This window comes from Nyctibius grandis, chromosome Z, assembly GCF_013368605.1.
Source record: "Nyctibius grandis isolate bNycGra1 chromosome Z, bNycGra1.pri, whole genome shotgun sequence".
Lineage (NCBI taxonomy): Eukaryota > Metazoa > Chordata > Aves > Nyctibiiformes > Nyctibiidae > Nyctibius > Nyctibius grandis.
Window position 1 is genome coordinate 47,842,550 of NC_090695.1, and position 26,731 is coordinate 47,869,280.

General features: G+C 40.9%; 1 protein-coding gene across 3 annotated transcripts in view; it reads right to left on the bottom strand.

The window, feature by feature from the left end:
• The window catches only part of SEMA6A (semaphorin 6A), a 118,946-nt gene that overhangs the window by 37,107 nt on the left and 55,108 nt on the right, over nt 1-26,731 (bottom strand). For all 3 annotated transcript variants that reach the window (XM_068423046.1, XM_068423045.1, XM_068423047.1), the window contains exons 3-16: nt 26,175-26,292; nt 20,950-21,010; nt 19,386-19,448; nt 18,429-18,530; nt 15,483-15,573; nt 12,407-12,526; nt 11,254-11,342; nt 10,130-10,347; nt 7,132-7,263; nt 4,153-4,308; nt 2,891-3,067; nt 2,033-2,173; nt 1,857-1,937; nt 529-587 (exon numbers count right to left, since the gene is read on the bottom strand). In XM_068423046.1, coding sequence (XP_068279147.1) covers nt 529-587; nt 1,857-1,937; nt 2,033-2,173; nt 2,891-3,067; nt 4,153-4,308; nt 7,132-7,263; nt 10,130-10,347; nt 11,254-11,342; nt 12,407-12,526; nt 15,483-15,573; nt 18,429-18,530; nt 19,386-19,448; nt 20,950-21,010; nt 26,175-26,292 — 1,608 coding nt within the window. The remainder of the gene's footprint in view (nt 1-528; nt 588-1,856; nt 1,938-2,032; nt 2,174-2,890; nt 3,068-4,152; nt 4,309-7,131; nt 7,264-10,129; nt 10,348-11,253; nt 11,343-12,406; nt 12,527-15,482; nt 15,574-18,428; nt 18,531-19,385; nt 19,449-20,949; nt 21,011-26,174; nt 26,293-26,731) is intronic.

The following is a 26,731-nucleotide window of genomic DNA, read 5'->3' on the forward strand; positions in this document are numbered from 1 at the left end:
GTCAGTAATGCCTGACCTTTAATACCACTACGTTGTCCAACCTGTGTGTAAAATCCACTAAAATTCACAAACTAAGCAGTTCCCACTTCTTGATCTGGATCCAGAGCTGAAGATACATTTCACTGTCTCCCTGTCCTGCATGGGAATGTATTCCAAGTCACTCCCTACACCAAGAAACTAAGCCACTTCTGTATGTCTCCATAAACAACCCAACCACCATGGCTAATCAAGACAATGAACACACAATTCATTATGTCATTGATATAACCAATATCCTCTGGAACCGGGGTTTTCTCACTATGTAACTGCTTTGAAGTCTGGTGTTTGTATAAATCACACCGACTGGGCTATTTTCTTTAAACACATTTAAACAGCCATTCCTTTTCTGAACCTGCATCACTAGCTGCAGTGGCTGTCCCTGTGGTGGCTTACATTGCTACAAAAGAATGCCCGACAGGTAATGGTGATTTGAGGCATTCAGAAGGATGCTGTGACACATGGTAAATAGAGGGTAAAAGCTTTGCTTACTTTGGCAGTCGCCCAGGCCATCTGTATTGCCATGTTCTATGTCCTGTTCAAATGCCAGCCTAAATAATAGAAAGAAGCAAAACGCTATGAATAACAACAGTCACAGGCACTACCAGAAAGAAATTATCACACATGCAACTGAAGTAAAGTCCTGCCATGGAACTGGCCATTTCTTTGGAACTTCCACACAAAGACTGAAAAACTGCAACATAGACATTTGAGTTATTTGTCATTGCTTAACGATTTTTTGGCTTTGTCTTGATGCTTTGTCTTTTATTATTACTTTTTTAAAATCCACTGCATGCCTCATTGTCAAGGGAGGCAAATCGATTTGATATTTTTTAAACTGTTAACCCTATAATATGAGACATTATCGGGAGTAATTAGGATCCTACCTTAACTTGTCCATATAGTAGACAAGGTGCACCAATACTTTCACAGAATCACAGAATCAGTCAGGTTGGAAGAGACCTCTGGGATCACTGAGTCCAACCTTTGATCTAACACCACTGTGTCAACTAGACCATAGCACTAATTTGAATTGAAATAGCAAATTAAGAACACGACACAAGCACAGGGATGGTAACTCATCCATTATATAGTGAAGACCTATACTGAAGCAGGGTTAAGCAGGGCCGGCTATGGGGCTATCAAGGTTGTGTGATGTTTGCACTACACTTACACCACTACCTTGAGGAAGCATAGCTATACCTCAGAGTGGGCAAGCGTCAGGTGTGTCAGATGTGGCCAAGAAATGAGAGGTCTGAAGTGGGTCTGCTCCCTGCAAGAAGGCTTTAGTAGCCACATTTAAACAAACCTTCACAGACCTTCATTACTATAAAATAATTAAATTCTACTGTTAAGCAAGGGGAGATCCAGCACTTCTCTGAATCTGCTTTAAGCTCTTACTGTGCTCTGTCATTCCTTTTAGTAATGCACAGTAAATTAGAAGGACTGGTTTTGTTTTCAGTGGACAAATTGCTTCAGTAATTTAATTTGAATTCTATTGCCTCTTTAATCAGCTGTGATGTCTCCAGTGTGGGCTGGTCCAGACATACCCATCCAGTTCCCTCCTTTCAACAACATGCGGACCTTAGTACAGCTCTTTCATTTTCTTCTTCCTCCTCTTTCAGCAGTTACCAATCAGCTGAGAGTTCACATCAAAAAAATTTGTGAGACATTTCAGAGGTGAATGCAAATAAGGTAGAAACAAACACTTCCCACATTTTTCCTTCCCTAAGAGCCCCATGTTTCAAATAGCTCGGCCCAAGACTGCCCAGCGCCACCGCCAGAGCTTCATTGCCCATCCAGCCAGAGCCCTTACTCACTTGGAGCCAAGGACCAGCTGTGTGCACACCCCACTCTCCTTCATCCATCCACAGTAGGGGTCTCTAGACGCTATGCAGGCCCTTAAGAAAGAAGAGCACAAGGTGGCATTCATGAGCACTCCTGCCCTCCCCACACCTGGCGTGCAAGCTGCTGACAACGACCAGAAAACACGTACTTTTTGCATTTACCATGACGCTCACAACGTCCCAGGGGAACCTTGATGACACAGGTGGAGAAGGCAACATACAGGGCACTGCTGGGCTTGTCAAGCTGCACGCCCACTATCCGCTTGTCCTCCACGCCATCATAGCTGCACCTGATTCGAAAAAATGTGAGATAAGATTATAAATGAGTTCTGCTGGGAAACCAGATGAAAACTTAATGATTGCTCAAGCTGAAAAAAAAAATCCAAAAAACTCCCACAAAAACCCCTGAGAAAGGTCTAATTGAACAAGACAAGGAAAAAGAACACACAATAGCCACTAAAAACACAGATAGACATATAAGCGAGTATTAAAAATCCATGGGTCAGGGGAATAAGAAGTGGAGAGAGACAGTACACCAGACAAGCTTTCTGAGGGCCCTTCACTTTTTGTGTTTATTCTTCTCCAGCACTCAGAGTAGCTGAAATTACTGCATGATTATGGCCCACTTCAAAGCCCCCTTAGGCATATCTGAGGAAGGCTGAAATGCAGGAAATCTCCCTTGGAGAGTGGCTTGCTGGTTGTTGAGTTATTTGGAGAGGAATAAGGTTTTTTATAGGATTAAAAAATTAATCTTCCTTTGCAGAACTTAACTTTTAATTATCTATCAACTGCTGCATAGGATGGGCTATGTTTTACACATATTGAATAAAAAATATCTTATTGCAATGCACAGACTGAGAAGCAGACATCCCCTCCCCAAACAATTTAAAATTACTCAGAAAACTTGGCTTCTCTAAACCACTTCCCTTTTTGTGGGACAACCTACTCTCTGGGAAATCCGAAGTTCAAAGTTGCCCATACATGAGTACACAGAATCAGATACACACTTTTCAGGATTGTAAACGTTCATCTCCTCCAGGAAAAGGCTATCATTTAGGAAACCACTGTTTCCTATCCGTGCCAAGAACTTCAGGATGATGCCCTTCTCTGATCCCAAGAAAACCACAGTGTAGTTCTGATACGGCCCAGCAGCAGCATCCACGGCAATTTTGGTCAGGCGGTATCTAGAATAACAATACAGCATTTTGCATCAATTGGGATTGCCATTTATTTTATCACTTTTTTCACTTCAGAAAACTATGTGGTAGCTTTCTAGTAACCAATTCAACTTTTTTTGGCAGGAAAAGCTGTGTGAGTGCAACAGTGAGATGCTAAACATCATTTTACCTCACTACAAATAATCACACAACTGCCACTAAGTGAGTTCAGTGCTGAGATGATACTGAATCTTGAAATGACTTATTTGGTACCAGTTATCCGGTACTGGCGATCAAAGGAAAGTGCTCTGCAGAGCTTGCTGCTCTCATCTTTGGTTAAAGTAGAGAACCTGACATAAAAACCTGACAGAAGACAGATACATTACTAAAATTAAGTCAGACCTTTACAGAGCTAAATGCCGCCTGGCACAAAACTCTACCCTTGTATGAAGGAAGAGAGGAAAATATGGCAAAAGTTAGTCACATTACTCTGTTCATAACTGGAGAGTAGATAAGTAGTACAGTGACCACAGCAGAGAGTGGGAATGTATTTTGATAGGAAGGGGATAGTGTATTTGAGGCTTGCTGATTTATGAGTCTTTGTTCAAATCTCTTCATTATTATTCTTCTCTTGTTGCCATAGAAAGGATACAGATTTTGTGATTATTTCTGCCTGTACACTTCTGTAAACGTTAAAACATACCAGTACATATCCCGACAGACATCTTCATATCCTGTGAACATATCCTGGCAGGCATGTTTGTATCCTGTCTACATATCCCTGGGCTGTCTGCTGATCCTCACCCAAAGGTTTCTACAGAGCTGTCTCAAACACTGACCCATAAGCCAACAGGCGGGTCAACCTTCCCCACATGGCATTTCCTCCAAGATCCCGTTTCAGCACAGTGTGGTTGGAAAGGACTGAGATTTTTTCCTATCTTGAAAGCTGCTCGGGGAGTTTTGCGGCATCTGCTCAGCGCTGCCATCATTCCTAGCTGTATTCAAGACCAGCACACTGAGGATGTTTACAGAGTTTGCAAGTATTCTGAGCAAGACTATTAGTACAACTTGACAGCTTCGATGAGGACAAGAGTCCACTTGGAGGTACGCACCTGACCATCGTTCTCAGGAACCAGGGTCGATTGACAATGGAAGGTACAGCCTCGTCCATCAGTGGATGTGTTTTGATGAAGTTCAGAGTATCATCTGGGAACTCATTAGAGGTTACATATTTTTCTAATGATGTAGAGCCAGCACAGCAACCAGGCCTAAATAAAACAAGAGGGTAAAGCCAGAACACTTATTTGACGCCTAGTGCAAATCTCCTTTTGTAATAAGGCCCTCAATGAAATTTGATGTGCATTACAAGGGTTTAAATGGAGGACTGAGAAGTCTGGTGGACTTGTTCAGCCTATCAGGGGAAGTGTAAAATCCTGCTCCATCCTCCACTCAAAAGGACTTAACATGTCACCTAAAAGCACACAGACATTTCTTCAGCAGGTCTGTGACCACACAGTTTGTCATCCACTCATGTGTAACCTAATGACTGCATGTGTGCATTTGGCTTGATGCTGCCCACTGGGCACAGGTGCCTTCTGATCTGTAACTTGCCTAGTTGACTGCTCTTTCCTGGAATAAAAGCAGTCCCTAACATGCAGAAGAAAGTTTATTTTTTTAGCCTGTGTGAAAGAATGCTGCTTTCAGTGCTGTCTGGTAGAAAGTGGACTACTGGAGAAGACAACCCAGCAAGCATCCATGTAAACATTGGTTTTACCCTTCTTTCAATTTGGATGAGATGGTTTAAGTATGGTAGCACACTGAGGACTTTCACTGAAATGTTATCTAATCATTCTTTGACAACTCAAATGCAAATATGCTCGCCCAAATCTGCTTACCCTGTTCGTAAAATAAGTTACCTCCTCAGAGGTAACTTAACTTTCCTGCCAGGACAGGTCATCTCTACACAGGAAGCAGCAAAATGCTTTGCCTGTTATTAACATTTTGTGGGTTATTTTCTCCAACAAAAGGTTCATCTATCGCATTCCCTAGAGCACTATGATTCTTCAAGACTTTGAGCCACTGTGAGATGGGAAGATGAAAGATGGACCACCCACTCATAAGCATGCTGCAGTGTCCAATTTTCATCTGCTTTGATGCGGGTAGAGCCACTGACATCAACGGAGTAATGCCAACTTGAACAAAATATAGTGCTGGTCATATCATATCTGTTGTTCAGATTTAGATAAATATGCAAATCTTAGTTAACTAAATGTTATGTAGGAAGGTAGCACAGGACTGGAGGGGATAATCTGGGTCAGTGAGTCTGGTCCCACACAGCTACACAATGAACACTACATGCAGAGACTGTGTGCTCTGCCTCTTTGTATCCAAAATGTTTTGGTTGTCTTGTAACTGCATATAGAATTACCAACAGAGGGAGAGAAGGAGAAACCAAGGGCATCACTGGCCTCCTAGGTCCTTGCAAGGGCACTGATTCATGAGGTCACATTCCCAGAGAACTCTAGGGAGCAGCCTTCTGGAACCGTGGTGCCTAGGTTTTCTGTATATCTAATCTGAAGGCCTATTTCCTCTTGAATCCTAATCACATGATTGGATTAATCCCATTTTAATCTCAAAATTGGTTTAATCAAGTAAACATAAAACCAGGTAAACCCTGCTGTGCACCTCAGGCAAAAAGGGAAGCCAGGCCATGGTACGTTTCTGAGAAATGTTAGGATCAACAGGAGCACTAACACTTCCTCACCATACTGAGATATCCAAATAAAAATGACCTTGTTTCAAAGGTGTCTTGTGCCTCTCATGCATTTCAACACGAGTTAGAAGTAATGGTTATTTCTATTAAGCAGATTGATGGCCAAATGTTACATGAAACAGTGTTCACCAACTCAGTTCATGTTATCTCTTACTGACTTAGAAGGAGCATTATTATCGTCATCGTAACTGTCAGCCTGCTATTGGCTCATCCCACAAACTCACAATGCAATTTTCTCTTCTTCCAATTTTCTCTTCTTCCTTCCTATTGAAAGTGAAGATTTCTCTTTCTCCTTTCCCCTTCCCTGCCAGTACTCTTTATCTGAGTAAGTTTCAAACAAACGTGGAGCCCCCCTGCAGCCTTGCACTACCAAGGCAGCCCATCATATCAAGGAGTTGTTGAAACACTGCACAAAAGAGAAGAAACTCTTGCAATAGTGCTAGCAGGTGCCTTACTAAGGCTCAGACTGAAAACAGACACAGAATTTACCAGATTTTCCAGTCACCTCCAGGCTCTTCTCTTGAGTAACAACCTCAGAATAAAGACAGCACAGGAATACTATACTCGGCAACTCAAAAACATGATGGGCCAACTTGGGATTTCAGCAGAAGTTCAGTTGCCACCACAGAGCTTCAGAGATGTTTTTCTTTTGAAGTTATGCAAGATAACCCAGGCAATGTAAAACATACATTAAAGTGGTACAGCTTGACTGAGATAAATGAATTTGCTTTATCTACATTCACATCATATTCTCAGAGCAAAATGACACTGGTGTAAATGAGTTAACAAGTGGCTGTCAACAGCAACTTGTACGAAATGGGTGCTTGTAGGAATACAAAGAGAGTGTAACAGAGGAGCCACAAGTGGAAGCAGGGAAAACAACTCACAGGAGGAATTAAGTAAACTGAATCTCCATTTTGATGGAATACTGTTTTTTTTCTTCCCATGATGCATCCTCTGTGACACATAAATTGCATGTTAGCTGCAGAACAGCAAACCGCAGAACTGTTGCAGGCTTTGTAATCAGACATATCCATTATTAAACCAATTTGCAACAGGTGTGAAACTCACACCACTCTTAAGTGATAGATTATTCTGAACAAGTAGATCTGACGCTGGCCTGATTTATGTTACGCAAATCTTGTTTAAGTGGAAAAATTCTCACTTGCATACCTTAGATCCAAATGCAACTCAACTTCCATTTCACTGTTACAATATGTATCTTCAATTGTATCTTCACCTTACAAGGCTGTTCAAATTGTAAAAACTTCTGTGCTGCATGCAGGAACAGAACAATATCACTATACATGAAACATACCTGGGCTTGGGCACTCGTTCGTCAGGAACTGGTGTCCATGTGGAATCTGGAGACTTTTGTTCTTTGAATCTCCCAGTAAATACACTGGCAATGTCAAGCATGTCATAGGCACAGACTGCAGAGCCAGGGATGCTGCAAAGTGACATTTCCCAGAAATTGTTACTCATTCTGCAGTTATGCATAAAATCTTGAGTGAAAAACATGCTGTATAGAAGTCTTGCTGTCACAGGCTACTCAATTCTGAACTCTGTAACCTCTGAGTATTGACAGGAAAAGCCAGCCCCATGGAAAAGCCTGAAATACACGAATCAGCAGACAGCTTTTGCCAGCACGATTTGTTTCAAAGCCTTTATAGAAAGAAGTAATTGCAATAATCTTGAAGAAGGGTAAGAATCTGAGAAACTCTGCATACCACTGGGCGATGCATGAGGAGTAACAGCCAGTCTCATTCAGAGCCTGTTATTTGGAAATTTAAGTTCTTGTAAGTCACAACATTTCTCTGTATTAATTTTGACAGTCCCTGTCATGCCTCAAAAACACATTGCAGACAGTTCAGAAGTTGGTGCTGCTCAAACTGGGAGCATGCTGCAACGTACCATTGACCTGGCATTTACACGTTATTACTCCATCCTCCCGCAGCCCAACCTCCACCCATTTTTCCCAGCGGAAAGGAGCTAACTATGCTCAGGAATTTGTTTAACTCAATGAGGTGTAAAGAGCTAATAGAAGTAAATTCAATTTTATTTTTAGATCATAAAGTTGTAAATCTAAACTTTTTGATTACTTGCATGCAACTGCACAATAGCATTGTCTAAACATAATTATGTCCTTACCTACATACTTTCTGAAAGGCTTAGGGGTTTCCCATCGCTGGTGACTTGGAAGCATGAATTATTCATTTATCCACCTTTCATTTTTTTACAGATGAACTACTGTATTTGTGTCTGTCTTTCACCACCTGATTTTACCAGGTAAACAGCATGAAACCAGCTGGCTGGGGCTTTCAGTTCTGCTTTTAGCTAGCAGATTATTATAGACCAAAGAAAAAATGTAGGAACTATAGTACTGTTACAAAGAATAAAACTAAACTCATAAAGGTATATAAATTGATAGGAACATAACTGTTTGAATATTAAAAATTTCCAAATGCCTGTTACTGAAGGAAACAAGTAGGGAGACAGTATTAGTCTTACTTTGATCTCCACAGATTGTGTTTATATATGGATGGAAACTTCAAAGCTCTATATTAATGTGATACTACACAGCAAGAGTTTTAAATGAAGGCAGCCATACATATGTCGACGTAAGGGTTGGTCAAGGTGTATTTGGCCATACACAGGACCTCACCCTAAAAGACACCTCAAGACCCACTCCAGCTAGACAATTTTGCACTTTGCTGAATCAAGCCCTAAAGAAAAAACAACCCTAAAATCTTGAGGTGTACTGTACAGAACTAAAAGCGCTGAGAACTGTGCTCAACACATAATTCCACAGTGATGGAGAGATCGCTGTGGTGAGAAGACTGCAACAGCTTTTACTCTTGAGGATGGCAATTTGTGGGTCCACAGTGTGATAAAGCCATACAGATAAGAGTACTGCGGGTCACAGCCATCTTCCAGCCACTGGACTACGACCCATCACCAGCTCCTACCCTGTGTGACCTCAGGTTAGACTGGGGAATCTCTTCCAGCTCACTCTAGGGGGAAGCTTTGTTCCAGAGACCAAAGATATTTGTTGCAGCTTTTCCTCAGTGGAAGAGGAATGAGAGAGATGCATCCATGTCAGAGGTAAGTCTGTTAATGATGTGTCTCCAAGCCTATGAGCCTTCCTGTCATATTCAATGTCTGGCAAAAAATGGGGCCTATGAAATAGTACCTTGATTTTAACACCAAGTACTTAGATTTTAAAATGCAGGGTTTAAGGAAAAGTATTATTCATGACATACCACAGGAAATACTAGCAGAGCGGGAGGACAATCTCAATTTTGAGATATCTCAAGATACGACCTATTTTCTGATGCTGAATCTCTGTTTGTTCACTTGTTTTTATTAAGCCAGTTTGCATAAAAAGAAATCACCTTAATTTAAGCCTGTATTCCCTATTGGTGGCATAATTATTCCATTGCAGTTCCTATTGTTTTGATGTCAAAAGCAGCGATTATACATTCCAGGCCTGGGCTTACTCTCATTTGAAGTCAGTTCTGTGTATGACCTTACTGAGGTCAGGCTTTGACAAGAGGTGGCGAGTGTACAGCAAAACCAGATGAATTTCAGCAATAAAGTTCCTCTTTCAGCTCAAATGTTACTCTGTGAAACAGCAATATATATTTTTAATTAGAATGCTACTATTTTTTTAACGTCTCTGGGAGACCTACATAATTAGATACTCTTCTAGTAACTTCTGGAGAAACATGTTATAATGTGTAATGGTAATAAATTCCTTGCAGATGAACCGATGCTTTTGGAAAACCATGCAAGCAATGAAATACAGGTGTTCTGGGGACCCTCCTCCCCAGCCAGCAGGACAGCTTAGGACCTTAGCTCTCCCAGGAGAAAATGCAAGAGTCAATAGGGATACATGAAATAGAGGGAAGGAATACTAACGTGGTTCTTTGGGGTTTAGATGTAAATAGGACAGACCCAGTCCTTTCTCTGTGAGGAAAAAAAAATATTTTCTCTTCAGAATAACATTCTGCAAGCTACATGCTGCAAAACTTCTTTGTGGCTGGTCTGAATTATTCCCATGTAAAGAAGAGTATGTCCAAGGAATGTGTCCAGGTAGTAAATGGCTGAAAGCTGCTCTAAATTATCAGATATAAAATGCAGTAAGCAATACCAGTGTATCTTAAAATGAAACACAAACTATTGGTAAGTGTGTGGTACATAATAATTACATTGTATGAGCAATCACTTCTTGTATCTTCATAAAACAAAAAGAAACTGCAGTGAAAAGCAAAACATAAAGGAAACAGAAGGTAAACAGTTATTGTGCCTATTACCTATTATATGGAGTGGAGAAGGTTGCTAAAACAACATCCCGGCCATTGAAATGGATAACACCTGTAACTGCCTGCAGTATGTTAAAGTAGAAGTGTGAATCGCCAGGAACCGAGCAGTTCAAACGAGCTTTGAGAAAGGAAGTCCACTGTTTTTCCAGCACTCTCTGAGATCCTCCCATGTCATTTTTGCAAACCTGAGCCACCCTTGGGAAAACTACCTGGAAGGAGTAGAGCAAAAATAATGGAGAAAATGAAATGTTTGTGTGAACTAAGAGACTTTGTTGGAATTCTGCTTTTAAAACATTTGGAATAACACAGCAAGGTGCTTAACTTAATCCCACGTTTCCATAATCTGTGACAAATAAGAAATAGAGAAAAATTCAGCTTTGCAACAGTGTGCTGTAAAAGATAACACTGTGGCATTTACCATACAGCCATAAATCCTTCAGGAGATCTGTTCTCAACCCATATAAAACTCATTTCCATACAGACTGCTTAGCTTTCTATTTCCCCAAACAAAAGCACATTTTATATTCACAATCCCTGCAATCCACGCTGCCTGCTCTGACTCTTGTGTTTTCAGCACTTAAAAACTATGCAAATCTTGCTGGGCTTTTATTCCTGCCCTCCACCTTTGTGACCTTGGTCAGCTTTTCTGACTGCTTAGTCAGAAAGCTATTGTGAAATTACAAAAAATGCAGACAGTGTTTAATTATTCTTTGCAGAATGGCAGAGCACAAAATTCGTGCCCCTGTTTACTCAGCACTCCAATTCAGATTTCTTAAAGAAAAATATCTCCCTGCTTTGGAAACCATTTTTAACAATTAGCTACTATGCTGAACTAACTACATTTGCCTTGTGCTTTTTATGATTTCAGAAAAGAGATTCCAGCATACACCGTCACTGTAAGAAACCACGCTGTTTCCTTTCAAGACAGTGCAATGTTTCACTCCAACCAACCTTTTGGCTCAAGCAACAGGAATCTTCTCAAAATGATGACCTTGTCATCATGATTTATGGTTCTCATTTCAAGGTCACTCCTAACAGCATTGGTCCAAGAATAGCATATGTTTTCCTCCTCCTGAATCTGACAAAGTCGTTCAAGGCAATGTTTTTGCCCTTACCTTTCCCATGCTGTTGTACTCCACTGCTATTTCCCGGAAGAAGAAGTAAATGTAATTGCCATAGTCCACTGCCTGGACAAAGTACGGTTCTAGAAGAAAACCCAAGATGTCCTATTTAGGCATCACGTACAGCATACAGCAGGCAAATAGAGGCCAAATACATTCACACTGAACATCCAAAGGCTCCTGCAAAGTTTGCCTGCATTAGGCAAACTTGCTCAATTTTCAGAACTAGCAACTTCACCACCACAGAAGAATTGCTGTCTGGGGACAGGACAGCTGGGGACAAGTCTGTGCAACGTCACTGCAAGGTAGTTAAGTGTTTGCCACTGATACGCCTGCCCTGAATGGTGTACGAGGAAATGTAAAGAGGCACTATATAATGGTATGCCTGAGGGGTCCAAGCAGTGCTCTTTGTGGCATGCAGGCTGTGTGTGGAAGGAATAACAAACCACGTAACCGTTTCTGCCCACAGGTGTCTGTAGCAGCAAGCAAAGTGGGACAGCTAAAGTCGACACCTGGCAAAACATTTCTGCATGCAGAAAAAGACTTCAAACTATGGCTTTGCTCCCTGTTAAAATCACTCCAAATGCTAACTATTCATAACGCCTACATGAAGCTAAACAGCACTGTTCTTAACAATGAGGGCATTTAGAGAACAGAAACTGCCTAATTCAATGGCAGCTGTACAGTCCCTAAGAACCATAAAAGAAAGGCTTTGTGCAATATTTCCATAATTTTATTTTGATTGATGAATCTTAATGTTACAGGACAAACCCTCTACACTTCATGAAGCCTTGACTGTTACCTAACACGGTCCTGGGGCAGGAGTATTTTCAAACACAGCCCAAGCACACCAAACCCTTCAAGTTCGAACCTTCACATCCAACAGATGTAAACCGACAGATTTCAGCTTGGAAAGCTCACTGAAATATATATTCTGATCTACCAAGCTCACAGTATCTGTCACATCCAGTAACTTGGGGTCAGGAGAAGAGGGAAAGAGATAAACAGATCAGTGTAAGTAAGAGATGTAATTTAGTTCTTTCTTTCTGCCAGAAAGTGTTGGTGAAATGAAATGACAGAGAGATCTGTCAGGAATCCAAGACTCTCATCAGAGATGCTGCGTTTTTCGTTTTGTTTGTTTATGTACCTTTCAACCACTTTGAGTCATGTTTAACTGTCCGCAGAGTTGGGCTGTCTCCAAGGCTCCGGTATATGACAGCATCTATTGCAAGGAAGTCGGTCACTGTGGCAGAATACAGCTTTCCCTCTGGGGAGGAAGGAAAGAAGAAACAAGAGGGGAGGAGCATCAGAAATAATGTAATTGCTTTCTCTCATCAGTCAAATAAGATGGGGCAAATGAAATCATCACAGTCTCCTTAGGAACACTCAAGGGAAAAAATCCAGCTAGGTAAATGGATCTGAGTGCTGAACAAGCAAGTCACCAGTTGTCAAAGTGATAATTTCAGAGGGATGCTGTGGGAGAAGAAACTTTATGGAGTAATTCTTCTCCAGGGTAAGTCATATCGAACTACCCTATCCAGTTTCCCTGCACATGCCTCTGGTTCAATGCTCATAAATTCTGCCCATGTATGTGAGCAAAATAAATATGGGGAAGCCATGACAGAACTGTTAGTTTTAACTGGGTGGGCAAATCAGACAGGTTTTAGGGACTGTCAGCTAACTGGCACTTACGCAAATTTCTCCCTTTGAGAGCACTTCTCCTCTGTAAAGCTCGCTAGCAAAAAAATTAAATAGTGTGCAGGAAGCCCAGGAGAAACAGGGATGCAAAGAGATGGAGGAGGATTGCCTATCTAAGCTTATTTTCTAAAATGCATTTTAGGCATTTCCTTCATGAATTATGCATTCTTCTCTCTTAAAGAACCAGAGGACAAGCGACAAGAAAGGGTCTACAAAATGGCACCCCAAGGACAACCAAAAGATGCAAAACTATAAGGAGGTAAAAGCATGAACTCCAACATTTTTAAATGGTATTTGTTGTCTAATCTGTTTGCAGGTCATAGTAACTGTATAGGGCTGTTTACGTGTACGAGACAGATTTTGGAACATGATGTCTGGTAGGACCACAAGCATCGTGGCACGAGGACAGCAACTTGTGTCTCTGCTGTGTCTAAATAAAAATCAGAATGACCCACATCTCCTTTGACAGAGATTATGTTGGGTGTTGGGCCTTGAAGGCACCAGCACTGAGGACATACCTAGGATGAAGCAGAGAGGCTTCTGTTGGTCAAGCGCTCCTCATTGCACTTACAGAAAACATTTAATTTCAGCTCAAGATTTAAAAATCAAACTGTTTTTTATTAGCAGGACTGTACTCTTTGTTCTGAGCCCCACAATTCCCATCATTATTTGCCTATTTAAAAATAGGCTTTTTTTCTTAGCAAAACCAGAAAAAAATAATTACAAAGAAGCAGATACTAAAACCAATTTTAAAATAGAATAAAAAGCTGAATTGTTTAAATATGGATGTCTGAACTCATGTTAATACAATCACACATTTATTTTCTTTCCTGCCAAGTTCCTGAAGACCATGTGACCGATTGCAATTCGCACATATCAGCTGTAATAGCTACAGGCTGTAGCTCAAGAAGAGCCATATTCATATAAGTGCACCCAACAGACTCAGATGAGCTGGATTAGTGCCCTAAACTGGTCTGTAACTGCTTTTCACTGCACTCTGAAAAGTTATCATGGGTATCGATATTTATGGCGTATCAAACAGTGATTTTCTGAAGCTAACAGATTTACAGGGTATATTCTACAAGAATTTATTTGAACAGTGTCAAATTTACTCTGAATCATCAGGAAAGAGTACGATCATTTCTATAAATATTCTTTTTATTTTCAAATAATGCAAGGACTTCTTCAAAAACAGAGTGGGAGTCATCTTACAAAACTTCAGCTGGTAAGATGCAAGGTAAATGTTCACATTAAGTTGGTGATAAACTTTTTCTTGGCCAGTATAATGAGAAAGGCCCTTCTGAAAGGTGATTCTGACTGCCCTAAGGATAGGGAATCTGATACACATGGGGTAAATCTTTCTCTGAAGATGTCTCTCTCTTTACATGGTCTACGAATTACCTGATACAATCAGAAAATTTCTACTTTACATTCTTTTGACTGTAATTAAGAAATTACATACTGCCACCATCATCATCACCATTATTTTTGAAACAAAAGGACTCATTTATTTACATTATAGAGAGTAAAAAAAGATTGCAACCTCCTATAAAATCTCTCCTTTGTAAGGCAGATGATGCCACCTCAAACACAGTAGTGCTTAGTACAGCCCTTTGGCCACAGACTCAGTTGAGAGTGGCTGGAATACTTGTACACTCTTAAATTTTCAAAGGAATAGCTAAAGTATTTCCAGATGAGCATCCAGGCTCTGCTTTCTAGCATCACGCCTGCTGAAGAGGACTGACATTATCGTGGGTGACTTCTGTATTATCTTTACCACCTATTTTACAGCCAAATCTAAGAAAAGACCAGCATGGTTCACACTAAGAGAAGTTCAATAAAGAAACAATTTAATCAGGAATTCATGAAGACAGGTACAAAAATACCATTTCACAATCAACAGCCCAAATTAACCCCATTAATAAGCGCTCACTTTTTTAAACTATAGAAATCAGAGTTAACTGTATTCCGCTGCATACAGCATGAATCACTATGAAATAACACACTTCTTTCCTTTGTCTACAACAGCTGGTAACACCACATTGAGATGTTTTCTGCTTTAAAATAAAATCACCTTCCCTTTCCTTCTAGATCTAGAAAAGGGGACATCACAGCACGTTCCCTAACTTCCTTTTATTATGAAGGTTAACTTGGACTCAGAGTTGTTAAAGAGCACATCCTGCCACTCCTCATTAAAGTTCACACAAGCCTTGACTTTCGCAGAAGCCGGATGCAGCCAGAAATGGTGCCTCATGCTGGTCTGGCATCATATTATCACGAATCCAGGAAATACTGAAATATTGAACCAGGAAACTGAGGCTTCAGGAAATGTTTATGGTAGTGAAGTTAATCCCAGCGAAGGGAAGGCTTCCATGCTAGTGATTTCCTTATGCCCCTTATTTTTAGTCATTATTCACTCCCTTTGTCACCTTTTAGATTTTGGCATTCTCAACTCAAGAGACGCAGTGCTATGGCAAGCCTGGGCTGCAGGACAGAAAGCAAAAATTTTATCTCTGTCACTTTACCTGCGAACAATGCAACGTTAGCATGCTTTGCATCATAGGGGCACCTAGCCATTCCACTGAATTCATCTCCCAGGAACTCCAGGGTATCCATCTGAAAAACAAAAGGGAGCTTCTCAGACAGAGAAACAAAACTTCTTACCCAGGATGAGGCTTATGACAGTGTTTCTTCTTTTCTGGGCAGGGAGGAAGGCCCTTTCTCTAAATGTGCTCCTGACTATGAATTAAGAACCTAACAAAAATCACGGTGTTAAATAAAATCAGTCTGAAGAAAGTGTGTCCAATAAGTCAGGCATTCTTTTGGAGCTAGTCACTCTTGCCCTGACACATTTTACAAAAGTCCTCAGTCTATATTTTATCTGTACACAAGCTTCCTGTTGAACTGTAGCAGGCTATGTGGTCTGTGGTTCTGGCAAGGATTCAAAATTTATCCTCAACAGTGATCCAACAGAAGCGCTCTTATACACAGAAAAGACTGCAAGCCACAGCAGTCAGAAGAAACAACACTAGGACAATTATCTGTGTGTGCATTTTTCTCCCCAAAGTCCGGAGATCCTTCTGCTCTAGTCTCAACAGTGGTGCTCTCTTCCTTGATTTGCATACTCAGAAGGATGCTCTCCAAGTCTTACTGTATCAGTTGAGTCTCTGTCATGGAGAAATCCTCTTACCATCAGGCAAGAATTAATCTGTGCAGGAATTGTAAAATCTGAGGCTTAAGTGTAACTCCTGGGAAATAAATTCACCCCAGGCACTGATAATGATACAAATACACAAATAAACTTTACGCTAAGTTCAAGAGGGTTTAGTGAGCTACAGGGGAAAGGTACAACTCTTACCTCTTTAAGATTCTTATACTACCATATTTTGGGAATAAGAATCTTTCTAGCATATTCAAGTAACATAAGCAGCTCATACGGTATAAATCACATACACTACAGATTCACAGAGCCTGAAAAATAACCCACCCGGCATCATGAAATACTTCAATCAACTTTTAGCTCATATGTTACAGCACCCAAGTCCTCTGGTGGATGATTTGTCATCATTTGTTTTCTGTCATGCGTCCTTCCTGTCAAAATCCACTCTGAAGGGAATTAGTTGTGTTTACCCAAGGGCTGAAAAGCATTTCACAAAGCATTCAAAGAGGGAATGAGTTACAGTCCTAAGCAACTTTTCCTGCACTGAGCCTCTCGCCCCAGGCTCATCCACACTTCCTTTGGCAGTGTGGAGGGACAGCCCTGTTTTCTGTTTGGCACATATTTAGTGCTCTCTCAATATAATGCAGAAATACATGGAAGAAAAGCCAGGGCAGGTGTTGGAGAGACCTTCTTCTGACTCCCAGAGGTATCACACTATCCAGCCCCTGCAGCTCAGCAACAGGTGAGGCAGTCTGCAGAGGCCATGCATCACAGGGAATGAAACATCCGCAGTAAGCGTAAGGAGGGCCATTTATATCCCTCGCATCAGGATGCCAAGGAAACCTGTGTTTGTATTAAAAGACGGCTTTCTAGCAAGGAGACTGGTTGAGATTCGCGAGATGCATTAATGGCATGGAGAGCTAAAAAATGACAAACTGTGCTGGAAGACTAAATACAGCACTGAGACCGAGAAGCTTCGTTGCATGCTAGGAGCAGGATGCAAGGAAAGGAAGAAAAGAAGAAATGGCTGTTAACAGAGCAGCTACCTGTACCACACAGTTACCATGATGCAGGCTTGTATTTTTATTTAACTTTGATTCTTCCTCCACAGACTGAAAGAAAAGACCACACTGAACTTTTCTCCTGTGTTTCCTAGACTATAGCCATCACAGTGGCTAAACAAGGTAAAGCAGCATTGCAGAAAAAGCAAGGAAGAGCAGCAGTCACAGTGAATACCACTAAGGAAGTCGTTTTCCTGGATGTTAATGTCTTTGTTTTTTACAATGACTCTGAACCCAATGAAATGAATGAGAATTGTGACTTTATCAGAAGCAGTGTTACCAAAGTTGAATTTTCTTTTTCCTGAAGAAGGATGAGAAATGATCTGTGGGACATTGCAGTGCCTGGAAAAGCAGACTCTGGATATCAAGGGGCTAAGTGAATTCATTTCAAAGCTACTGCAGAGACATCCACTGTTGGAGGTTATATCTCTCATATATAACAGATATATCACTAATATATCTGTTGTATATATAACAGATTATACTGGTGCAAGACAGAGAAAATGGGAAATATTGAATAAATGGGCCCTGTTAAAACGCAGATGACAGGGACACACTGTGTTAAAGGAAGAAACTGGGGTCAAGGAACTAATGTCGAGTGTCCATTGACTGGCACAGTTTTCTACACTGCTCTAGATAGTGTTTTGGCTTTGCAGATCCCAAGCTAGTGAGGAATACATCACCCTCCTGCCATACCCTTCCCTGTGGAGACCTACTGTCAATCACTTTTACAGCACACAATGCCATAGGATCTCCACAGCTTCTAGATCTGCTGGATCCTCAACTCTAATCTGCCCAGGTTTTGCTGTGCTAAGTAAGCCCTCAAGAGTCTTGAGAACTGGCTTTGGGATTGAGATGAGTACAACAGAGACATTTAAAACATGCTACAACAAAGGTAACGCTCAGCATCAGCACATGACTTGACGTGGATGTCAGTGACAAGCTAAGGAACTTTCTGAGTGACCACATCCCTATGCAGGTATCCAAAGGACTCTGCACCTATGGAGGGCAATGCAAAGTGGCAATAAATTCTGATGTGCAGGAGTTGCAAAAAAAGAGGTAATCAATCCGAACAATCCTCAGAAATCTAATCAACGTTGAGCTCTGTAGCATTGAAACAAGTCAAGATAAACGCTACAGAGTTAAATGATGCACTGTTGAACAACAACCTCATGCTGTTGCCAGCATAGTCTCAATAAATCCAACAAAAAGGCAAGGCATAAATTAAATCCCACAAACAGATCACATACCTTGTAGTTCCTGCAAGAAGGGTTGAATGCATTTGTTCCGCAGATAAACAATGTATCCTCATTTCTTTTTAGAAGAACCTTAATAAAATTATGACATTCGTCCTGAAGAAAAATAATAAGAAGTATTTCACCTACTGCATTTTGGGTGTCTGGTTTTATTTTTATGCCATGATATTTCATTGTCAGGTCTAAAATGAAATTGGCTGGTAGCCACTGTGATATTCTGGGCTTTATTTCAACTACGTTTAACTGACAATGAGCCAGATGCAATTGATTTATAGTCTAGTGGTTTAAAAATGGTTACAAAGAACTGACGATATGATATTCATATTATAGCTCAGATTTTGCTGTTGTCCACATAGGTGAATTTTGTTTGAATGCTGTTGCTTTCCTCAAGAGTGAAAAATCTGATCCTCTTATCTATGTTGCTGTAAGACAGTAGCATCACCAATGCAATGTATTGGCATAAAGCATCTGTAACTAGAAGGGGAAGCAGGTGTAAAGAATCAAAGAGGCTGCATCTAATTCGGATACCACTTGTGCTAGTCATAGGTTACAGTAGGGTAAAATTGGTGTGAGAAACAGTTCTTCTACAACTGTACACATTTATGCTTTCTGGCACTTTACACAAACTTCTCAGTAAATTCTGCGGGAGGATGGACAACATCACTTAGCTTTTGAGGCACTGGTAAGCAAAATCAGTACACTAAGCACTATGTCCAAAATCCCCAGTGCTTTAAGTATTTCAGGATATTGCTGTGGCTCCTGTTGTAATATTTTATCACATTAAAAGCAAACTATTTTTGCAAATTAAAGCCTTCAGTAAGTTGATGGAAAATGCAATTACTGGCAAGAAGTGAATGGCATGATCCATTCCACATCACAGACAGCAGCCCAAGATAATAGTGAAGCAACTAAACTAAAGTGGCAGATGCAGAAGAAATGAAAATTGCCTACCTTATGTTTTCCCTTCATTCTGCATGTGTCTACATCAGCTTGTCTAGATTTCCATGTCAATTTCTGCAAGGATCAAGAAAGAAATCAGTTAGAGCCCGGAGGTTGTTTGCATTTGATTTCAGAAGTCCCTTAGGGGACACTAGCTGTTGAACATATATTTATTGAAAGCTTTCTGCACCCTTTCTCTATGATTAATTCACCACAACAATGAAAGATCAGTGATGTGGAGCATTCACTTAATTTTGTGTTGCCATCTATTCATTAGACTAGAAACCTATCCCATTTTTTAAAAGCCTGAACCAACAGATTTCAGCAATAGGCCAACTTTCAAAAATATGTACACTTTTCTTAAAAGTACCAGATGCTCTCTTCTTTTAATTTGATATTGTTCTGCAAATCAGGATAAACATTTATGGACTATAAACCCTAACTGGATTCTAAATGAAATATGTATTCTGGAAGACGATGTTTTAGATTAGCAAAGAAATCGAATTCAGGTAATTCTTATCGCTTCAAGTCAGCTAACAGGCTCAGAAAGCCCTCCACCTATCAAGACACTGCTGACTTTATCTGCTAATACTCTTCCTCCAGAACATTTACAGGCAAATCTCAGCCTTGACTTTTTTGCGGTGAGTTTTAGGAGTGGTCAAATGTGGTAGGCTGATAAATTAAAATAAAACTTTATTTAAAAACATATGGCCTAAGATAGTAACACCTTAAACACTATACCCATGACAGTCCTGACAGTGTTTCCCATAAGTAAACTGAAGCACTGTGCATTCATGAAGGGCCCCAACCTGAAAGAGTAACCATGAATATTTATTTCCATTACAAGCCTGTGCCCTCATTTTTTGACGAGTAATTGGTCACAAGCTCATCTTAAGCATCATTCATAGTTATAATGAAACACTCTCCACTCCTACAGTGGAATTCATCCAATGCCCACATTCATATGATCTTCTGCTGGACCAAGGCTGTGTTTGGCACATATTACACAATGTGTATGCAATGCAAAGGAGCTGAAGGGAGGTTATTTCTAGTATGTTTATGTTAATATACAATATCGTAATGCAGACAAAGCTTTTCTTAGTTCGAATGTTAACTTCCCATGGAGACATTGTGAACACATCTACAAAGTGATGTTATAATAAGATTTTATTTAGTGAGTACTTGCACGAGTGAATAAAATTTGTGTGCATGGATATATGTAAATAGCACTTGCTTTTTATGATGAAAGTTCTAGTATACTTAATTGGGGTAGTATAGCTGTTACAGAAAACTGCTGAATATAAATGAATAGATGTTTGACAGATGTTCCATCAGAGACCTCACTGTATTTCAGTATGAATTGCTTATCAGCCCAGCTAAATCACTTATCAGAAATTCACAGAAGACATGATTGCTACTCTAGCTTTCCCCAGTTATGATTAGCAATGCCATCTTACTTGCTTATTACAGTTTTTACAGCAGAGCTGGCAAGTTGTTTGAAATAATGTCATCTTCCTATTTATTTGAAGCTTGTTCTAGTGTCCTTGGTTTCTGGATGATGATAAAAGCTACTTACTTTGCTAAAATAAATTTCTTCTGAATGTGATGTGTCCATATCAACAGTATAAATATGGTCCCTGTAAACAAAGGCAAATTAATGCAAAGTCAAATGGAATAGTCAGATAGTTAATTTTCTAAGAAGAGAGCTATATATCACAAGATAATCCATAATCCATTCAAAAAAGATCACAGGTTTTACCAGGGAACATTACTGACAGCATCATCTGCTTCTCCCAGAAAAGCACTTTCATATATAAACTACCTTGCTTCCCATTAAGAAAAAAAGAAAAATGTGACAAAACTTCAAAGCAAGATTTTTTCCAAAAAGCAATTATTTGAATAAATGAGATTTTGGAAAGGAGATGAGCCTCGTATCATTTCTATTCTATAGGTCCTACAGCAGTTGCCATGATCTAGCATGTAGATATTTTTGTGTATCCTGAAATCAGCTACACCAGTTCTTAGGTAGCCTTTGCCAGACTCCTGGGCTAGCAGTCACTGTGCCACATTTAGCCATTCAGGGTTAAAAAGAGGTTAATGCTTCTTTCTTTTTTTTTTTTTTTAAAAAAAAAATTATGCGTCTAACCTCAGCTGTGATAATTTGATTGACAATATGGTAGGCAAAAGGCTGACAGCCACAAAACTATTCTCAGAAATCATTCTTCTCTTCACACACTGGTGGCCAAACAAAACTGTAAAATACTCCTCTGAAAAAAGTTCACATTTCTTTTCTTGCTTACATTTAGTTTCCTGTTTTCCTGAGAACCTGTCCCTCTCTACAATTACCTGCCAATCTCCTCTTGTAAAGAGAAAATAGACTCAGCTACTCAGTAAAGAGATATTTTTAAACTTTCTCCTCTGTGTAAGCTGAGAACAAGGACATCTCTGTATGGAACCTAAAATTGTAAAAAAATCCACCAAGCCACAATGCTGTAGTAACCACCACACCAAACTGAGACTGAGCATTTAAGTTTTCCATGAAATAACATTGCCTTTTTAAAATGCAGAAAGCTGTGCAGCTGGAGCATGATCCACAGCATTGGAGAGGTCTGCTGAAAGTAGGATACAGACTGTTTCCATTTTAGAAATCCTTGCTGTCAAGGTTAGCTTCATTTTATTGGGTTTTGGGGAAACAGTGCTAGTCTTTTAAATAAAGCCAACACAAAACACTGCTATAAGAGGAATAAGCAACACTTCTCTCACATGGAGAAAAGAGGCAGCGTTGTTGTGGGGAACTGGCTTTTAAAAATCTGCTGTCTGCTATGGCGCTTGAGGCTGTTTGCTTTGTAAGATGCTAAACTGAGGAGTTGTGTGTTTTCTTCTCCTCCAGACTCTCTAAAACCAGAGCTGTCATTTACTTCCAAGACTGGTTTCATGCTTCAGTTTATTATTTGCCTGACTTTACTGGCAGAGCAGTGGTCAAGGTTGGTGCTGGACTAAAATTACCCATTAGTGTGATATCAACTTCGTAGATTACTGCATGGTTCCCTTTTTATCTGCATCACTCTTTGTTGCTGTCACTCCTACTATATAAAAGTGGGAACAAAATCTCCTGAATTGCAAATTAGGTGTGGTTGGAGCTCTAAAAAACTTCTCCCAGCACAGCTCTTGTTTTTAATCATCAGTCTTGCTTTCCAGTAGCTTTGTTTTTTTCTTCTTAAACAAGACAATTAGAAAATACAGTGGTGGTGTTCAGAATGAGGCTTGAGTCATTTAGTTCCACTCTCAATAAAACAGCTTCCAGGGAATTTACTTTCTGGTTCAAGAAACAGTTCAAGGAAAACTCAGATGCTAAGTTACAGGATCATCTGAAAGAGGGTTAGTATCAGGCAAATTACATATAATTTTCTCATGCTGTACGTGAAAGGTAGTTGCTGACAATATCAGCAGAGCGAAAGAGCTGTCAAATTCAGGGGAGGGCTCTCTAACCACAGACAATGCGGGATTGTCCCTGCCCTCCTTTTCCCACTGCTGCCCAACTCCTACTATCTAGTAGCTGTGGTATGTGTACAGCTCGCTGCTAATTAAGTTATTCTAACACAAATTGACTTAATCCTAGAGCTTCCGTTTTTCCCACCTCCAGTCAGCAGAACTGAGTTTTGTTGCCATGGCATAATCTTGCCGAGGAAGGGAATTTAAATAATGCCACCGGCTGTGCATGACCCTTGGCCACCCAGTGCATCCTCTGTAAATGTGTAACTGCAAATGAGGAGGGAGCCATCCCCTTGCTTTGTGGGCTCCATAAACCATTTTGTACACGCATATGAAGGGTGACAGATAATGTGAACAAAAGCTGCCACCATACAAGACAATGGGAGGAGGAGACATGGCAAACTTAGAAAAAGGGTGTGTGTGCACGGGTGTGGGTGAGTGTGAGAGAAAGAGTGAGGGAGTACCCTTCCCATGAGAAAAAAGAAAACAGAGCTGGTCCTTTGCAGACTGCAATCCAGATATTCAGACAGCATGGCTTCATGAGCTTTGGCTGAGTTACTCTAATTTATACAGCTGGATATCTCTGCCTGACAATATGAAATAAAGCCTTTCTGAAGCAACACAAAATTTTATTTGGTAATAACTAATATGGGAGTCACGTATCCTGTATGACAAAATAAGCAACTGACAGTAGAAATTTTGTTCTGCACCAGTTGCTCAGTAATAAAGTGTTAGCGGCGCTCAAATCTGAGTTAGTCCTCTCCTGCACAAGGAAACTGCCTGCAAAGTAAATGCTGGATTTTCTAAAACAAGCAAGCAAACAAAAAAACCCAATCCAAACCCAACAACCCCAAAATAAAGCTCTCAATGTTTCATTATTTGTTTTGATTGCTTTTCAGATAATTGGGTACAAATGCAAACTTAGCATCACTATATTTCAATGTCTAAAAAAACCAGCATGAAAGCAACACCTGATATGATAGCTAAGGGATTTACGTTAGCTACAGTTTTCAATGAATCCTGTTACAAAACTCTTTGAGAAACACCTTTGATTGAGTACACGTTTGCTTCAGTCTCTAGATTTACTACTACCTCTAAAGGAGAAGTAGTATTGCAGTTATAAACTTACATTCACAACAAGTTATCAAAGGATGACTCGTTTTCTGAAGCTTATTACTTATAGATAAAAATGACCTTTGAATTTTAACTTGTGTCACATAGGCTTCTCAGCCCAGCAGGGATTTTATTCAGTAACCTCTGGAGGGGAAAAGAATATGTCAAAGAGTTTCTGAGTTACATAGGAAAAAAAGTGTAAGAAGATTTTTGGGGCTTATGTAAGTACAAAACAGACCAGGTCTTTATTCTTTTTTGTAGGTCACTAGACCTTAGGAGTATATAAGCACTCTCATTGTAGTAAACTGTTTTATACAAATATATAGCCACATAATACATAAGAATGCATATTCATGTACCAGTACACATACTGGTATTACTAGCATTGTTTATATTATTTGTGCACCCAGTGATTTCATATCCCAAATTGTTCCACTGGGTTTTCCTGCTGTAATACCGGTTGCTTGGGCACTGCGACAGTCTAATTGCATCACTCTCACTCTGGGAACAAACTATGAATACAGCAGAGCAAAACCTACAAAGTGGATTTACCACCTTCTCACTGCAAACGATCTCCTAATTTAAAGAAAAACAAATAGGGAAAGCAAAGGAAACTCAGCCATGAAAAGGAGGAAATCCTGCCACCACCTTTCAAACCCCTTCAGCCCGCTCCCCCGCCCCACTCATTATCACAATAAAGGCAGCAAAAATACTAAGCCCAGAGCTCAGGCAAAGAGCAGAGAGGCCTTGCTGTGGGGCTGCCCACTCTTCGTGCCCTACACCAATGCCACTGCAGCTCCCCGTGGAAGGATGCACTCTCTTTGCCCGGACTTGACGCAAGGGCTCGGCATGAGTGAGAACCCAGAGCTCTGCTGCCCAGATCCCGTACAAACTGAGTATGCGAGAAGCCCAAAGAAGCTGTGCTTGGCTGGTAAGGCTGCGATGCCTGGGTATGTCAACAGGCTGAAGTGTGGTCTTCCTGCAGCCAGAGATGTGCCTATGTAAAAACAGCACTCAGTGACCCCACTGGTGTAACCCGACTAATTCCTTGGTGCTGAGTGGAGATCAACAGGCAGATCTCCACCACAGGACACATCCGACCACCCAGAAGATGGGGAGTGGCTGTTTGAGAAGGAAGCCAGGCAGCTCCTGGAGGCTGCCAAGGGCTTTGAGGACAGGGCTGGTGGTGCGAGGCTGCCTGTTGAGTAGCTGTTCCCTCCCACCTTCTGGCCATCCCACCCACCACTTCTCCCATCTGCAGCAACAGCCTGGCTCTCTGTGGCACACGCAGAAGGGTATGTATTTCTCTGACGGAGGAGAAGGACCAGAAAACCAGCAGGAAACAGCTGCTACTGGAGAGGCAGCTTGTGGGGAGATCCCAAACAGGATCTGAGTTGAAGAGCTCCTAAGATGGACTACCCACCCTTGCTAATCTGGACCCTTCTTTCATTTATCCTGTGTCCATCAGGCAATTCCCACTCTCAGATCATCAATCTCCTTTGCTAACATCAGGCAGGGAGAGGAAGCGTGAATGTCTGATCTGTGCCAGGTTGGCAGCTGTATAAATCGGTGTAGCTTCACTGAAGCTGATGGTGCCATGCCGAGCTATGCAAGCTGAATGGGTGGCTCTATATGCAATTTAGGCATGTGCTTTTTTCTGCATGGTATAGCTCTCAAAAAAAATCCAGACACCAAACTCAACTAACCTTGCTGAATACATCAAAAGAACAGCAGCAAACATGTTTGCCTCTTTTTTGCTTTAAGACATTAAAAACATGCCTAAAACAGCAATGTTACAGTTTAGTAACTCTTATCTGAACATATATTTGTGCACCAACAGAAGCATTCTCTAAAATATGTGATTAATGGTGTGCACAAACAAAATTACAAGATAAGGATGGACTCTCTCTTCCATGGGGCTGACCAATTTCTCTGCCAACTTTCCTCTTGCTGGACTCAAAGGACGATAGAGGTGTGTAGTCCTGAAAGGACTGTCTCAGTACCTCGCAAAACTGAACCTTTGTTCACTAACAAGGTTTCCAATATGTCTTACTAACAGGTTGCAAAACTCTCTGTGAGTGTGAGAAAATCCTAAAAATAATGTGACCGGCAGAGAAGAACTCAGAATATCCGTCATCTTCTCCTTCCTCCTCTGAAAGCAGCAAGGGAGGAGCAGCCAAGCAGGGGACTACTGACCTAGCAGCAACGTAGAGGGTCCTGTTCATGACCATGACCAGCTGGATGTCCAGCCGGTGCCTCTGCGTGGTGTTCCGCCCTGGTTTGTGACCCACAAACACCGGATACTGTCTTGTATCTGTGGGAAGGTAAAAAAAAAAAAAACATGGTCAAAAGAGAATCACAAACTGAAACCATGCTAACACTGAGTACTATGGGGCCCAGCGACGGCCAAAACCTGTGGTTTCTGTTCTGCCCTGGCACCACAGCCTGGGGTTGGAAGGCATGAGCACAGAGGGCTGGAGAGTTCTTCAAGTCTTTGCAGCTGCAAAGAAGAAAGAAATCACTTTGTCGAAGACAAAATTTGTCAGTTTTTTAGAGTGTAAAGCTGTTCTGGAGCTCTTGGCACATAGGTACATGGCACTTTCTCACAGTTTTTCTGTCACTGCTTGCAGAGCTTTAATGCTCGCTCCTGGCTGCCAAAGTGGAGACAAGCAGGACAAAGCTGTTTCACAGGGGCCCATCAATCACTACAATGACTGGACTGGTAGTGGTTAAAGCAAAAGACTTGGCTCTCC